The 17,977-nt window shown below is 47.6% G+C and overlaps 1 protein-coding gene across 2 annotated transcripts in view; it reads right to left on the bottom strand.

Moving 5' to 3' along the window:
• Positions 1-10,235, bottom strand: part of PLD5 (phospholipase D family member 5) — a 165,917-nt gene extending 155,682 nt beyond the window's left edge. Inside the window, exon 1 of one of the 2 annotated variants that reach the window (XM_059677325.1) lies at positions 9,972-10,235. In XM_059677325.1, the coding sequence (XP_059533308.1) occupies positions 9,972-10,160 (189 nt within the window). In that variant the 5' untranslated portion in view covers positions 10,161-10,235. The remainder of the gene's footprint in view (positions 1-9,971) is intronic. The other variant, XM_059677327.1, reaches the window with a different exon arrangement.
• Between the last annotated feature and the right edge of the window lie 7,742 nt (positions 10,236-17,977).

The raw sequence follows: 17,977 nt of genomic DNA on the forward strand, positions 1-17,977 counted from the left end.
TATCCATAATCTAGCTTTGCTTGTTTTTTCACATAAACGGAATCCTGTAGTCTATATGTCTTGATTTCACTCATTGGAAAGTCTGCGTCATCCACGTGAATGCATATACATATAGATAGGTGCACATATAATTAAACCTTTTTCATTTTTTAAAGTATTATATGAATAATTAGAATTCATTCTCCACTCAACTATATTGGATATTAGCATATTAGATATTAGAAAATGAGATAGTCAACTATACTGGATATTAGGGATACATCTAATTGGGAACTACTAAAATAAAGCTTCAATAAACATTCAGGTACATGTCTTTGGTGCACATAAATACACATTTTTTTTAAATAAATGCATATTTGAAATTGCTGAGTCATAAGGTATATATGTGTTTACAATACTAGTTATTGCTAAGTTTTTTAAGGTGGCTCTATGAATTACATAGTCCTACCAGAACTTACGAAAGCTAGAGATGCTCTTCATTTTCATCAAAACTTATTACTGTCAATCATTTTAATTTCAGCCATTTTGGTGACTGTATAATGTTGTATGATTTTGTTTTAACTGTTTCGTTTCTTGTTGACTGATGACATCGGGCACTTTTTCTTGTTTAAATGTCTTGCTCACTTCTCTGCTGGGTTGTCTACATTCTTATTGATTTGTTGGCGCTGTTTATATATTCTGGCTGAAACCCTCTGTCAGAGTGTGTTGGAAATATATATATCCTGCTGCTTTGTGACATGCCTTTTCATTCTCTTAACAGACTCTTGCATAGACCAAATTACTTAATTTTAATGTAGCTCAGTTTACTAATCTTCATTGGGATTAAAACTCCTTAAAAATTTTTTCCTAGTTCAAGTTGATGAAGGTTTTTTGTTATATTACTAGAGGCCCGGTGCATGACTTTGTGCACCAGTGGGATCCCTTAGCCTGGCCTGTGGAATAGGGCCGGAACTGGCTCTCCAATATCCCCGGAGGGGTCCTGGATTGCAAGAGGGTGCAGGCCAGGCCGAGGGACCCCACTGGTGCACGATCGGGGCTGAGTAGGGACACGGGAGGTTGGCCAGCCAGGGAGGGACTGCGGGAGGGCTCCAAGGCATGTCTGGCCCATCTTGTTCAGTTCCAGTCTGCTGGTCCCCAGTAGTAAACTAACCTACTGGTCAGAGCGTCTGCCCCCTGGTGGTCAGTGCTCATCATAGCGAGAAGTTGAGTGGCCTTAGCATATCATTAGCATATTACTCTTTGATTGGTTGAACGGACGAACAGATGACTGGACACTTAGCATATTAGGCTTTTATTATATAGGATTTTCTAGAAGCCTCATTGTTTCGCTTTCTTAGTTCTACAACTTATATCTACCTGACTTTTGTGTGTGGTGTAAAAGAGAAATCAAGATCCATTTTTAAAATAGCCAGATAATGGACTCAATACCATTTTTAAAAAGACCATCTCTTTCCCCCTGCACTTCTGCACCTGCCACCTTTGTCATCGAGTACCTGTCGGTAACAAAATATACACAAGTCTGTTTCTGTACTCTCTGTTCTGTCAACTGATCTTGTCACTTATCCTTGCACCAAACCACACTGCTCTAATTAACCTAGCTTTTTAGAAAGTTTTGTTATCTGGAAGCAGTCATCTAACTTTGTTCTTCTTCATCAAGATGGTTTTGTTTATTCTTGGCCCTTTGCATTTCCATATGAATTTTAGAATCATTGTTCAACACACACAGACTTTTGGGATTTTCAATGAAATTGTATTTATAGATCAATCTGGGAGAGAATTCAAGAGGCCTTGTCAGTCTCGTTACGTATTTGATACTTTTATGCTAGACTTATTCCTAAGTATTTGATATTTTCATGATAATCTAAATGTTAATGGTTTTCAGTTTTACTTTGGAATTTTTCCCCCCTAATTTTTTAGATTGACTTTGCATCTGGTGGCTGTGATATATCCAGAGGCATTATTAATTCATTAACTATATCTGTAGTTTACTCTGGATTTTCAAGTGTACATGACTATGTCTTCTGCTAATAATGACAATTTTATTACTTCCTTTTAATTCTTATTTTTATTTTTTATTTCTATTTCTTGCTTTATTGCATTGGTTATGACCTCTGACACAATGCTAAACAGAAGTAATGATAGTGGACATCTCTGTCCCATATTTCACCATTAACTGTGATTCTTTTTTAAGAAAATCCTTTATCAGGTAAATGAAGTTTCTTTTTATTTTCAGTTCATCGAGAATGTTATCATGCACAGGTTTAGAATTTCAGCAAACGCTTTTACTTCACCTATTGAGATCATCATATGGGTTTACTTTCATTCTGCTAATGTGATAAATTACATAAATTAATTTCCAAATGTTATACCAACTTCGCATTATTGGAATAAATTCAACTTTGTTATCATTCTACATGACAGGATGCATTCCTTATTTTTTTTAGCTATATATTATTCTTGTCTAAACAAGTCCTTTGAGGGCAGTGTTTTGTACTATTTTGCACTTTTCTGTACGATGCATAACACTGTAATTGTATTATAACTGTATTCATAAAACTTAAACATCTTGAGGGAAGGACCTGCTCTATCTAGTCTTTGGATGTTCCCTGCCCTTAGGAACACAGTATGCGCCATGTAAATGCTGCTGAATGAAGTACTCATACTCTGAACAAAGTGCCTTTCACATCAAAGATTCTCTCAATAAATGTCTACTGAGAATGAGTTTGCCAGTTAGCGCTTTTTATTTATTATTTCAATGAGGCCCATCTTCTCAACTTAACGCCTCACGTGATCACTGAATCAGACCTAACAACTTATTGGCAGCACCACCATCATGCCTCAATTCCAAGAACAGTCTGTGCACGAGGCTGGCTGTCTGCTTTAGAGAATAAAGAGCCACGTGGACCACCCACTGGCCGTGACAGCCAGTCCCACGACACCTGGTCAGGTGGCTCAACCTCATGTGTGACATTTTCCCCACGTGCATGAGTCCACCTGGGGAAGGTAGCTAGGTATGTCTCTGATCTCAGAAGCCCTGTGTAAGGGCTTGATCTGTGAGTTTAGAAATTGGGTTCATTTTTCTCTATTTCTGAAAAAATAGAAATGTTTTTTGTTTTGTTTTTTTTTTTTTTTGGTAAAAAGGTCTGTGTCTAACAACCACAATTTGGCTTTTCAACTGCTCTCAACATCTAGGTTGTCTTCTAAAAGCACACAGCACAACTGGTGTAGGCGTGGCTCATAGGCAATTCGGAAGCTTAAAGTGTCCCCAATACGCACACTTGGAGCCAAGTTTCTGAGCTGATAGCTTGCCTGCCTGTCCACCCAGCAGCCAATTCAGTATGAAAATGTATTGCACCCACTTCCTTGTCCCAGAAGTTCAAAAGATTCACCATTTTTCTTGATCTTTAGAGCTACAAGAGAAGAACTGAAAACTGTTACGTAGGCTTAAACCTGAGATGGACACAGAAGTCTGTAAAGGGAAGTGACACCTTTTTAGAGAAACTAGCCAGAAGTTGGTACGCAGCTATTATATAGAGGAGGGAGGGAAAAAAAAGAATCTTAAATACAATAGCCTTGAGCTTCTCAAGTTAAATATACTATGATGATACTACAGACCGATGATGACATTAAAATAAGCCAATAAGCCACACCCAACAGAGTTCAAAGAAGTCAATGGTTCTTCAAAACCAATGGAACTGTCAGCCCACAGTGAGAGAAGCCCATTAGTGGAACAAGTATGCTACCGACAGTGGTGACAAGCGTGCTAATGGCCACAACACTGAGCTCCATTAGAACACACTCGAGAGACATCTAAAGTTTCCTTCCTTGACCGATGAGCAAGAGAGCCAGAGAGTCCTGCCTCGACCTCGGCTCTGTCTGTCCTGTTTATCTAAGTCAGTGGTTCTCAACCTTCCTAATGCCGAGATCCTTACTATAGTTCCTCATGTTGTGGTGACCCCCAATTTCATTGTTACAAATTGAACATCATTAAAGCATAGTGATTAATCACAAAAACAATATGTCATTATATATGTGTTTTCCGATGGTCTTAGGTGACCTCTGTGAAAGGGTCGCTCAACCCCAAAGGGGTTGCGACCCACAGGTTAAGAACCGCTAATCTGAGATCTCACGGGAAACAATCCTGATAGATGTTAATGTTCCTAAATATTTGCTGGACGAAAATGATCCAGTCTGCCCGGCCAGTGCAGCTCAGCGGTTGAGCATCAAACCTATGAACCAGGAGGTCACGGTTCGATTCCCGGTCAGGGCACATGCCTGGATTGCAGGTTCCAAACCCCAGTGTGGGGCGTGCAGGAGGCAGCCCATCAGTGCTTCCCTCTCATCACTGATGTTTCTCTCTCACCTTCTCCCTTCCTCTCTGAAATCAATAAAAATATATTTAAAAAATAAAATGACCCAGTCTGGCCAATATAGATACACATGGAAAAGGATCTTTTCTGCTTGTCTGCTTGTTTGATAGGTTTTTAATGGAACATTTTAAAGACTCATTCCCTTCCAGCTGTGGGCAAACTACGGCCCGTTTGAAATGAATAAAACTATTGAAGAAAAAGACCGTACCCTTTTATGTCATGATGTTTACTTTGAATTTATATCAGTTCACACAAACACTCCATCCATGCTTTTGTTCCGGCCCTCCGGTCCAGTTTAAGAACCCATTGTGGCCCTCGAGTCAAAAAGTTTGCCCACCCCTGCCTTAGACTGAACTTTGTCTTTCGGCGCTTTACTGATCGGCGCTGTGGGGTACCATACCGTGCTCTGGGGGACATAAATAGCATTACAGAATAACAGCCTAGGCCACGGCGACCAAGTGTGCTCCTATCCATTTATTCTTTGCTCATGGCGTGAATAATTTATTCCGGAAGGCAAGCGTGTACTTGGCATTTATTTACTATTCACTGGCAACATACCCTCTATCGAAGCAGGTGCAAATTCACAGGTAGAGGTGATTTTTTGTTGTTGTTGTTAAAGAGAGGCACTTACTAAACCAAGCAAGATATAGGGCTGCGTACAAGTGTGAACATTTAGGATGCTAGCCTCTTCTCTTTACACGTTCTCTCTTCTGCTTTCTCTTTTCATTTTAAATAGGCTTTCTGAGTCACTGTGCAGATAAAGAAAACATCGCCGGGCTTCATTCAACCAGCACAGAGCTCGAAAGGAAAGCAGGGGTTGGGGGCCGGGCAAGGAGCTGGGCGCTGCTAGCACAGCCGGCAGAGAGAGTGAGAAGGAGAGTCAGCCACGGGCTGGCCAGGCAGGGAGCAAGCGGTGCCACTGGCCCAGGAAAGAGGCCCCCAGGCCAGGAGGCGGCCAACAGCTGGCTTTGCTGGCTAGAGAACCCACACGCTGTGTCCACAACCAAAATGCAGACAGGCTGCTCTCAAACTTGGACAGTGGGAGCCCCTTGGGTGGAGAAGGGTGAGGGCTCCGCCGGCCCGCCAGGCCCCAGCTGAGAAGAAATCACGCCTATAGGTACCGTGCGGGGAGATGTCACACGGGCCACGCGCTGTGTGACCTGCTTGACGAGTGTTGGTGTCCTACTGACTAGTCATGGATGTTCTTTCTCTTTCTTCTGTCTTTTTAAAAAAAAAAAAATTTTATTGATTTCAGAGAGGAAAGGAGAGGGAGATAGGAAACATCAATGATGAGAGAGAATCATTGACCGGCTGCCTCCTGCAGGCCCCCTACTGGGGATCGAGCCCGCAACCCAGGCATGTGCCCGTGACGGGAATCGAACCTGGGACCCTTCCGTCTGCAGACCAACGCTCTATCCACTGAGCCAAACCAGCTAGGGCTTTCTTCGGGATCTTGGCTGAATCTGCCTTCCTCGCTCTCTTGGTAGCAGCCTTGACCATGAACCTTTCTCCGGCCAATAAAAAGGAGTCAAAGGATGTATCACTTCTGGGTGGACACAGTGGGAGGCGGTGCATGACTCACCGGCCTCCCTTTAACTACCCTGGCAACCATGAAAACAATGATCCCGGTGGCACTTCCTTCAGCCCAGACAACTGAAAGGAGGAAAATACCTTGTTGCTATAGACGGGATGTTTGTGTTTCCACCAAATTCAGATGTTTCTATCCCTCAAAAATCAGATGTTGAATCCTGAAGCCCCGCGTGCTGGCACGAGGGGGTGGGGCCTGTGGGAGGGGATTAGGTCATGAAGCTGGCGCCCTCAGGATTAGGATTCGTGCCCTTCTAGAGCGGTCTCCAGAGAGCTCCCCCGCCCCTCCCACCACGTGAGGGCTCAAGGGAAAGAGGGCTGCCTAGGAGCCAGGAAGCAAGTCTGCCCGCACCTCGATCTTGAACTTCTCAGCCTCCAGAACTGTGAGAGATAAATGCTCGTTGCGTCCAAGCCGGCCATGGTACTGTTACAGGGGCCCACATGAGCGAAGACACCTGTGAACCTGCCAGAGAGAAGCATGAGGGAAGCATGCACCTCTGAGGTGTGGAGCCCCCGAAACCAGGGACTGTGTGTCACGCAGCACAGACATGGGCTGTCTCCTTGAATCCTCCCAGCAAACCTGCGACTCGGCCTCCTGGGGACTGAGTCCTGTGCCTGAGGTCAGAGGTAACGAGCGATGGAGTCAGAGCCTGAACCCAGGTGTGGGTTTCAGAGCCTCTACCCAGAGTCCACTCTTCTCCACAGTTTGGCAAAAGCAAACGGAATAAGCAGGAGGGGAAATACGGCATTCCCACCTCCGTTAACGCATCAGGGAACGTCTACCCACACACATCGGACAGGAAACCAGGTGACCAAGCAGAGCAGCCTCTCCCACTTTGTAAAAAACACACCAAACAAGTTCACACAGGCCAGCTGCCACCCAAGGACACCAGTCTAATGTTACTCTTCCCTGTGGGTGGTCCAACCACAGAGCAATGGTGAGTGCCGAAGGCACCAGCTCCAGGGAGGGCTGACGGAGCAGGGGTGGGCTGGGGGGGTGAAGAAGAACTGTCCACCTGCTCCTCTTGCTTTGCTAGACCATATATTTCACCTTGACATTATACCTAAAGCACACACAGATCCTACAGACAACAGACGCCCATTGGGTCCCAAACCTAACCCTTCTGATGCCATGAGCCTATGATACAGAAATGGAAGCGAAATAATAGAAGGACTGAGAGCGCTCGCTGTCAGTAGCTAATGAGATAAACATTCTATGGGTGCCCAGCAATTTCACTTGTCCCTGAAATTTCCAAGTGGAGTTCAAGGTCCAGAATCCATGGTACAAACACACCTTCCTTTTCGCTTCTAATCAAGACTCAAGGATGGAAGAATTCCCTCACATGCGTTTATTTCTTAATGGGTATTCATCCTGGTAAGTGTCTAGCAACCAAGGAATGACAGGAATCAGATTTCCAGGTGGGTTGAAAGCATTCCGATCCTGCACCCATTCATGTCACCGGTCTCTTGTCCTGTAGCCTTTACACTAGAAAAGGAGAAAGAAACCACTTATGCTCATTTTCAGCGAAGTGGGTGGGAATATATTCTTCAGCTGTCACCTGACGCTGTGCTACTGACTTTCACATTAAGGAATGCCTCCGAAGTCTGGACAGAGCCCACACTCTGTCACCTTTCACTGCAGGGAATCCCTTTAGGGCAAGGACGGAATGCGTGTGTCAACGGAAGCCATCATTTATTTATACCCTTACGACCAGACTGACTCTTAAAACTGCAGCAAAATCACAGTAGGTTGCTTTCATGAAAATGATCTCCCTTATCATTATTCATAATAAAAATCACGGTCATGCAGTTGATGAGACAGACCAAAGGGTGTTCTGTTTTTTTAAACCACCATCACCTTTGAACTTCACATGACGCACTCATCCTACTCTCCATAACACCCAAATCCGAAGGTGCCGCGTGTGTTCAGAACGTTGTCTATCATACAGTCAACACTACATTTCCATGTATTGTGTGGCCATAATATACCAGGTAGCATTTGTTATGGGTTTTCAAATCTCCAAGATCTAACTAATTTGAAACATCGTAATGTACACACTGCTGATATATGTCCTAAATACCCAGGAATTGAATTCAGACACATTTACATTTTTATGCTATTTTTTCATAGCACTTTCATACATATTATTTTCTTCAAAAAGTTTGTGGATGTTTCAAAGGGGCAAAAGAGTATCAGAAAAGACTTCCTTTGATGCAAATGCCCCTTCCTAATTGAAAGCAAGTATAGAGAAAAACAGAGTATGTTTCACGAAATGTATGTGAGAAGGCGAACAGAACTGCTGTTCATTTAAATAACAAATGAGGCTATTGATTTCTTTTTTTTTAAATGAATGCAATGCACCTGAGTGAAGAGCATAGATCCTTGCATGCTTCCAACCACCACCTCTCCTCCCTTCAGTCCCTCACTCTCTGGCGGGGCTGAGCATCGTCTACTTGTCCAGAAAGGGGGCGACTCTGCCAGGCCCACCTGGGATGACTTCATCCTTTCACCGAAAACCAGAGTGGGAGAAACCACTGAAACATATCGCATGCGGTGTCTGTGACTCAAGGAGGCATACTCATAGGAGATTGCGCTATTGATTTTCAGTAGGAGAAAGGAAATAGATCGGCTGAAAGCACACGCTGCAAATGAACACACATTCCGAGTGCAAGTGAAACGAAGATGCATCACCATCCTCAGGCTCCACCGTTCTCCCGGGTCCTCACACCAGATCACATCAAGTGCCCAAAGACACGCAGATGCCATCCGCTCCCCGTTAAAGTAATAACGTCAGCGGTTCCCTATGCCGATGCCGGAGCTCTCATTTCTAAGTGGACACCGTTGGCTCGCAAACCACTTGCCATCCTGGAAATCTGCTTCCATTACTTCCCCGGTCTGAAGGATGAGACATCCTTTTGGTGTTAAGGAAATGGTTCTCCGAGGCAGAAACTGGTCCCCAACTCAGAGCTTTCAATTTGGGCTTTCAGTGACTTAATCAAGACAGAAAGCAGAGACCTTCCGGTAAGAGAAACATCCCTTTGCAGGCTCCCTCCTGGGAAGCTTGCTGTCCCTGAGGAGGAACACCTGGGGGTGGGGTGAGGTGGGGGACACACTCAGGTTGGTGCTGGTAGATGTGCGAGCCCCAGAAGTCCTACCTTTTTAACATAGCTGGCGGGGTGACCCAAATACAGGGAACCTCCACATTCCATGAACAGACTCAACTAGATTAGGCATCTCTGCCTCCCCTCAGCTGGCTGTGCTGCACTCTGGCGATAACTGTTTCATTTGAACATTTGCTTTAAGGGGCTGCCGATGGGTTAGATTGGAAACTGTGGGTCCAGGAAACGCCTGTTTAGAGGGACTTTTTCCTTCCAGAAGGAAGGGTCTTCGGGGCTCAGCCCAGAGCCCAGGACGCTTGGCGGGGAGCCCGCACTCTAGGTGGTGGTGGTGGTGGGGGGGGGGGGGTGGAGGTCCCTGTCTCCTGGCCACGCGCACATCTCTCCAGATTGGGCTCAGGTGGAGCGGGCTCGCCCGCGGCTCAGCCAGGGGCCACTCCGCAGACACCGCCCGTGGCGGGCCCAGGGCGAGTGGCCAGCGGCGACAACTTCCCAGGTTCTTTGAGTCACTTTGCGGGCGCAGTTAGGAGTCCCCCCAACCCGCACACACGCCCCTCTAGAGCCACCGCCGCGCAACGCCGGGCTCCTCGGACCACGCTGGTGGCGGCGCCTTCCCTGCCAGTCACCCCCGCGCCCCGAGGCCCGGCGCCGAGGAGCCCCAGGGCGCGGACGGCCGCGGGGGCCAGGCGGTCCCTGGAGAGGGGGCTCCCCTGCCCTCCCCACAGCCCGGTACCCCGGCCAGAAAGTGCAGGCGGGGAAGCCCGGGTTGCAAGGAGGGCGCGGACGCCCTGTCTCCGTGCGCGTTGGGGCCGGGCCGCCCTGGGGTGGGTGGGTGGGTGGGTGCGCGCGCGCGGCAGGGGCGGGGTGCGGGGGGCCGGGGGGAGCGGGGCGCCTTACGTGCTCCAGCTTGTCCTTCCTGCGGAGCCAGACGCTGGCGCTGTAGTCCGGCTGCTTGACGCTGCTGTAGAAGTTCGCGCCCACCCGGGCCAGGCTGGGCGAGGGCTCCTTGGGGCGGCTCTTGAGCCGCAGCTGCTCGAAGCCCTCGTGGGGGGCGGCCGCGAGCCACTCGTGCTGCCGGATCTCCATCCTGACATGACCAGCGGCGGGCGGCGCGCGGGGGCTCGGGAGGGTCGGGGAGCGGGAGCCAAGGACGAGCGTGCGGGGCGCGGGGAGCGGGAGAAGGAAGGGGCGGGCGGGAGCGCGGGGGGCGCACGCCGGGCGGGAGGGGCGGCGCCGGAGGAGAGGCGGGAGGGGGCGGGGGAGGGAGAGGGGGGAGGGGCGGGGGCGAGAGGAAGTGGGGGGGGGGGCGCCGCCTGCTCCACGAAGGCAGAAGCGCGGGCGGGTGAGAGCGGAGCGGCCGCGCTGTCCCCCGCCGCCGCGGTCCCGGGCGTGCGCTCCGCGCGCCGGCTGCTGGCGGCGCCGCCGGGGACCCGGGCCGGACGGGGCGGGAGCTCGGGAGGCGGCGGGGCGGTGGGAGGGGCCGCCGAGCCAGCCCAGCCCGCAGGTTGGCGCAGAGAGGAGCCGCCGCCGCCCCTCCCGCCGCGCCCCGGCCGGGCGGCTCGGGCTGCGGGCTGGCGGGTCCGCCCGCCGCTCCACCCGCCGCCCGGCTCCCTCCCGCATGTCCACTGGGAGGCGCGCCGCGCTCCCCCCGCCTGCGCGGGGCTGGATCCGGAGACCCGGGGGCCACCTCCGCCCTCCCCCCACTCCAGCCCGCAGCGCCCCGCACCCCGCGCCCCGCCCGCTTTATTCGGAAAGTTCAATAACTTCCCACCTCCGGGCCCTTAGAGCACGGGGTGCCCAGCAACCCCCCCGAGAATGGCCCCCGGGATGCGCGTCTGGAGCCCCGCACGCTACTTCCCCGCAGGACCTGGCAGTGCAGGGCCGGGCTCCGGGCCGGCGGGACCTCGCCACCTGCGCTCACACTGAACCAAGCGCCCCGCGGCCCACCCACCACCCACCCGGGGCGGCGACACCCGGGCGCCCCCAGCAAGGGCTCTGGCTCCCTCTGCTCTGAGTCCCCAGGGCCAGCCCTTACCCCTGCCCAGGCCCAGCCTTCAGCAGCCAGGCGGGATGGCTTTAGGAAGGAGGTGTCCGGCCCTGGCTGGAGTGGCCCAGTGGGTTGAGCCTCACCTGTGCACCCAAGCTTTGCAGGTTTGATTCCTGCTCAGGGGCACATGCCTGGGTTGTGGGTTCGATCCCCTGCAGCGCCTAGGAATCTCACCCCCCACCCCATGTCCTCAGGTGAGGATTATAAAAGGAAAGAAGGTGACATGTTAATTGTTAATCTTAAGGTGGTTTTTTTTAAATCTTTTACTATATTTGGAGTCAGCATCTCAAAAACATTTTGGGGGTTTACCTAAAGCAGTGGTTCTCAACCTTCCTAATGCCGGGACCCTTTAATACAATTCCTCATGTTGTGGTGATCCCCCAACCATAAAATTATTTTCGTGGCTACTTCATCACTGTAATGTTGCTACTGTTATGAATCTTCATATAAATATCTGATCTGCAGGATGTATTTTCATTGTTACAAGTTGAACATAATGAAAGCATAGTGATGAATCACAAAAACAATATGTAATTATATATGTGTTTTCCGATGGTCTTAGGCGACCCCTGTGAAAGAAAGGGTCGTTGGACCCCCAAAGGGGTCGCGACCCACAGGTTGAGAACCGCTGACCTAAAGGCTGTACAACAACACATGGTAAGGGTTCCTCAGGTGCATTGAAAAGTGTGGGGAGTGCACGGAAGCCAGAGGAATATTCTGGAGATTTGAAAGAGCCAGCCAGGGGGACATCTCTCCCTCCCGCCCCTGGCCTGCGCAGAAGTGTTCCTCAGCCCTGTCCTAGTTGCATGCTGGTTTCAAAGAAGAAATTCCGGGAAGGTATCTGCAGTTTTGTGAGGGCAAGGGTTGTGTCTCAGGCCTTTTTAGAGTATCCGTAGTAGAAGATGCTATTGTAATAATTGTAGTTGAAATGAAATCCTCTGAGGAGTCCATTTGGGGATGAAGCAACTAAATACAAACAACACACAATTTGGGGTTATTCTAGATTGGTTTTCTGAGGCGCTGAATGCTGGTGGGGAATCTCTGGAGTTTCACAGTTATTCTGCACATAAAGGTCATTAACCCCATTTTCCAGGTGAAGAAAACTGAGGCTCAAGCAGAAATTACACTCCAAAGCCAGGATTTGAACCAGGATTAAAAGACTGTGAACACTATACATTCCACTGTCGTGTCTCCTATTTCTTTGCTGTTACAATTTAGCTTTCACAGACTTTGCTTTTTTATTTTTATTTGTAAAATGTTTTTATTGAGTTTAGAGAAAGAGAGGGAGAGAAACATCGGTGAGAGAGAAACACGGATCGGCTGCCTCCTGAGTGGCCCCCACAGGGGATGGAGCCCATAACCCAGGCATGGGCCCTGACCCGGAATGGAACCGCTCACCATTTCTGGTGCCAGAGACTTTGCTCAATCAACTGAGCTGCACCGGTCAGGGCAGATTTTGCTCTTTAAAAGTATAAACACACAATATAAATGACTACAATTGCACATTTCTTTTACTAGTATAATGCTGGTTTACAGAGCCCTGACTGCCTTTCTGAAAAGGATACTGCTGAATTTTGCTTTGTAAGATTATACTGTAGGTCATGCGATAGATCCAAAGCTTGACAAGTGACAAGATATCCGATTCAGAGCAATAACGAAGTGTCCCACTGTAGGAGAATTTAAACAGATGGTGTCTGTATCAAGTCAGGTTTTCATGTTGAACATATATTTTTTTTTTTGAAAACTATGCCTTTTTAGGGAAATCACTCTAGTAATTGCTACCATCTCCATTAAAAAATATTTTTATTGATTTCAGAAAGGGAGAGAGAGAGATACAAACACCAATGATGAGAGAGAATCATTGACCGGCTGCCTCCTGCACGCCCCACACTGGGGATTGAGCCCGCAAACTGGGCATGTGCCCTGACCAGGACTTGAACCGTGACCTCCTGGTCCATAGATCAGTGCTCAACCACTGAGGCATGCTCATCGGGATAGCTCTAGTTTTTAAAAAAAGGAAACTGAAGCTCATGACGGTTAAATGACCTGCTCAGAGCTCAGTATCTAGTCATTACAGAATCTGGCGGACAAGCTAGGTTCACTGTTTCTAAATAAATAATTTTTTTTTACCACATCACGTAAAAAAAAAAAAAATCACACATGAATACTTCTTACTACTTATATGCTTTATTTTCATGTGTATTTTTACTGAATATGACGTTTTTTCTTTTTTAAATTAAAGGTTTATTACTGCCCTAGCTGGTTTGGCTCAGTGGGATAGAGCATCGGCCTGCGGACTGAAGGATCCCAGGTTCTATTCCAGTCAAGGGCACATGCCCGGGTTGCAGGCTCGATCCCAGTAGGGAGTGTGTAGGAGGCAGCGGATCAATGATTCTCTCTCATCATTGACGTTTCTCTCTCTCTCCCTCTCCCTTCCTCTCTGAAATCAATTTAAAAAATATATTAAAGGTTTGTTACTGATGAAGAAAACATTTCAACTATGAGACCTACCTTGTTAGTCTGCATTATGACCTCCTTAATCACCCTCACCCTTTGCAAGATCCCATGAAAACACGGACACCAGAAGTAATTTTTTTGTTGTCAAGAAGTGAGTCTGGCAGCTTTAGACAGCATTACTTTCTTTTCAAGACTGTTTTTTTTAAAGAACAGTTTCAGGTTCACAGCAAAATTCAGGGGAAAGAACAGAGACTTCTTTTTAGCTCTGCATAATGTCCTGTCTGGATGTACCACTTATTTATTCATTCACTTACTAAAGGGCATCTTGGTTGCTTCCAAGTTTGGGTAGTGATAAATAAAGATGCTATAAACACACGTGGGCTTCTATGTGGACATAAGCTTCCAGCTCCTTTGGGAAAATAACAAGCATTGGTTTTTCTTTTTATTTTAAATATATTTTTGTTGATTTCAGAGAAGAAGGGAGAGGGAGAGAGAGATAGAAACATCAAAGAGAATCACTGATCGGCTGCCTCCTGCATATCCCCTACTGGGAATTGAGCCTGCAACCCAGGCATGTGCCCTGACCTGGAATCGAACAGTGACCTCCTGGTTCATAGGTCAATGCTCAACCACTGAGCAACACGGGCCAGGGGGCTATTTTAAAAAATTATGAGGTTATTTCTGGAGAATATTTGAATAAAATAATACCATTAGAACAAAACTAAAGTAGTCCTTGATTGAACATGTTTCCCAGAAGCATTAATATAGTACATTAATCTCTGAGAAGGGTCTTTTAGTCTACATATAGATTTTCTTTAGCCATGTGGCTATTATTGATTAGCTATAAAATGACAATGTGGATTTTTAACTGTTATGCTAAATTATTAACAGAGTGGATTTATACACGACCTTATTTTAGACCAACGACTCATGTTTTGAGTGCGCACTGTGCTCTGTTTCCTGTGCTGGTCCATTATCAAAGGCATTATTCCGTCATTTGCTTCTCATCCAACCCCTGCCGAGTCAACATAACCACCGTCACGTGACAGATGAGGAAACAAAGACCTAGGAGGATACTGGGCACAGAGACACACCAACAAGAGACAACATTATGGCTGCAGCTCAGGGGGCTCCACTCTCAATGCACAGCCCGCCTGGCCTTGCATGCCTGCTGGGCTGAGAGCCCCACAGAGACCTGGAGAGAAGCTGCAGGGTAGTGGGGAAAGTCTACTGGCTTCCAGCAGGAGGCCCAGCGGAGTGAGTGTGCACAGTTCCACGGAGGCTCCAATCGATCCATGCAAGGAACCAAATTGGATGGCACTGGGATCTTTCTGAGCGTTGGAAACCTTGCTTCTAGTGCCAGCTCAGTTGATAACCAACCAACCAACCAACCAACCAACCAACAGTGGGGACTTATGCTGCTTTGCCTAAGTAGCTATGGTTTAATCACAAAGTTGAGCACAAGACAGATCCATCGTATCAACACATCTATTGGCTGGGTCACAAAAAATTAGCCAATGTCTATACTGGGGGTGGGGGGGTGGGGGGTGGGGAAGAGCATAGTTGAAATGATTAACTGGATATTTAGACAACTAAAAGCTCCCAGTGGGGAAAGAATCTGAATTATTTTAACTCCTAGTGTGGATGGAGGAAGTCAATCAGACAATCGCTCAAATTGTCACTTCATTTGGCCTTCATGCCTAAAGCCTTTGAAGTGGGAATTCTTCAAAATCACCCTGAGAGTCTAAATTCCACTATAATTACCTGGGACCATCTTTTATGAATCGATCGTGGTATCCAGTGTAAAGTATGTCCAACTCAACAGCAAAAAGGGAAAGAGCTGATGATAATGATAATTCTCACTCATCCCTAGATTCTTAAAACTGAAATCTAACATGAAGACGAGTGATGTGAGAATGAGGTGTATTTGCTGTGTTTGGGTCCCCATGAAGAATGGAGTTCTTATATATGGTTTCTTATATTTTTATTGCACCCTGGCAGTGGTTATGGGTTTCTTTTACTTTTTATTTTATTTTTTTAGAAACCCATTGCTGTTATTGACGAGATCGGGCGCGTTCAGGGTGGTATGGCCGTAGACGCCATTGCTGTTATTGAGGTCAACCAAATGGAATTGGTAAATATCATAAAACTATTTGGACACCTCTGACATCCCCCATTTGTTCACTTGAGCTAAAGAGGAATTTAATTTACTGACTCCGTAGATTTTCAGTATTCCTGACAATTAGAGTACATTTTTTCTGCTGTAAATCACTTAAACAAATACAGGCTGATGTGCGCCATCTCAATGCTTATCTAATTCACTGTTGATTGCTTCTGTTCACTCCACAATATCTTTTTGAAGGTAGGATATTCAGCTCCCCATAACGAAATTCAAAAATCTCAGAGCTAAAACAACAACAAAATCTCAGAGCTGATTTTGATGCTCAGTTGCTGGAGCCTCCATTGGTCTTAGGTTTTCTCAGCCAACAATATACTTCTCATTCCCTGTTATGTGGCTCTAGTTCTTTACCCTGGTCTTAATTCTTAACGAGGCTATTTTTCCGGTTGTTGTTTTTTCTAATGGCTTTGTTAAATGTAGACAGAGTATAAATAATAGATGAAGAATTCGTTAATCCGTTCATCCGTCACGAACCGAGACTGCCTGTCAACATGTCAACCTGACGGATGGGTTTCAAGTTACAAAAACTATTAAACTGATAAACAAGGACAGACAGGGCACGTTAAGTACTGTCCATTTCCTACTTGCAACATTTCTATTCTAACTATGCTCAGCCATTCCTATGCTTTCTGAAAGCATTCATTTTAGCAATGGACATGTGCTAAGCCATGGAGACACAAGATAAATAAAACCCAACAAGATTAAAAATTATTTAAGCCCGATCTGGTTGGAGAAGCGCACAGAGCAATGTTGTAATAGAACACAACCAGAGGTGCTGAGGAAGCGAGTCAGGGTGGAGACTGAGATGGGGGAGACGTGCCCAGAAAATACCAGCGTGGGGATAAGATTCTGAAAAGAAAATGTAGGGCCCTACATTTTGGCTCAGTGGATAGAGTGTCAGCCTGCAGCCTGAGGGGTTCTGGGTTTGATTCCAGTCAAGGGCATGTACCTAGGTTGCAGGCTCCTCTGCTGGAGGCCAAGTCCAGCAGGTCATAATAAATGCGAGACCTTCATCAGAAGGCTGATGGCCACCTTCAGCAGGGCTGAAGATCTGCATATTGTTACCTGCTGCCAAACAGCTGAGGGCATTTCCCCTAACCCTGTGGTCGGCAAACTGCAGCTCACGAGCCACATGCGGCTCTTTGGCCTCTTGAGTGTGGCTCTTCCACAGAATACCACGTGCGGGTGCGCACGTACAGTGCAATTGAAACTTCGTGGCCCATGCGCAGAAGTCGGTATTTTGTGGAAGAGTCGGTATTTTGTGGAAGAGCCACACTCAAGGGGCCAAAGAGCCGCATGTGGCTCGCGAGCCGCGGTTTGCCGAGCCGCAGTTTGCTGACCACTGCCCTAACCTGATCATCTTTTCCTGTTTGCCAAGCCTTACCTTTGATATGTATATCTGCTTTGCTAAAGGGTAAAATTCTATATAATAAAAGTTTATATGCAAATCGACTGAACGGCAGAAAGATTGGTGGAATGACTGGTCACTATGACACGCACTTACCACCAGGGGGCAGATGCTCAACGCAGGAGTTGCCCCCAGCCCACAGGCCCCAGGCCAGCCAATGCAAGTGCCAGTGGGCCACCCCTCCCACCCCCCGCAATCATCCCACCGGTTGCCCCACAGAGGGAGGGCAGTGGCAGTGGGCGGCGGGGCCAGCGAGCGGGCAGCGCCAGGCCGGCTCAGGCGGGTGCCAGCAGGGGCCCCCTGATCTCCCCACTGGTTGCCCCACAGATCAGCCCTGATTGCCGGCCAGGTCTAGTGACCCTACCTATGCACGGATTTCGTGCACCGGGCCTCTAGCGTGTGAACAAAAAGCCGTGGGTCCGGAGAGTCAGAGAGCTTCGTCTCTAGAGCTAAGCCTCCCCTGGCTCCCCCAACATGCCTTCCAAATTTATATTTCATGTCTCGATTATTCATTTATATGCAGCCCTTCTCCAGATTCTTAAACCCTTGCAGCAAAAAGACTGCGGCACTCCTCCCTGCCCAGGCCCTGTTCAGGCCTCTTGCAGGAGGCAACCAATCGATGTGTTTCTCTCACATCAGCGTTTCTCTCTGTCTATCCCTCTCACTTCTACTCTCTCTAAAAATCAATGGAAAAATATCCTCGGGTGAGGATTAAAAAATATTAATAATAAATAAACAAATAAATAAATGAAAAGAAAATGTAAGTACACACTTAGATGATCTTAGCAAAGACACAGAGCTGGGCTTTGCTA

The sequence above is a fragment of the Myotis daubentonii genome, chromosome 20 (assembly GCF_963259705.1).
Source record: "Myotis daubentonii chromosome 20, mMyoDau2.1, whole genome shotgun sequence".
Taxonomy (NCBI): domain Eukaryota; kingdom Metazoa; phylum Chordata; class Mammalia; order Chiroptera; family Vespertilionidae; genus Myotis; species Myotis daubentonii.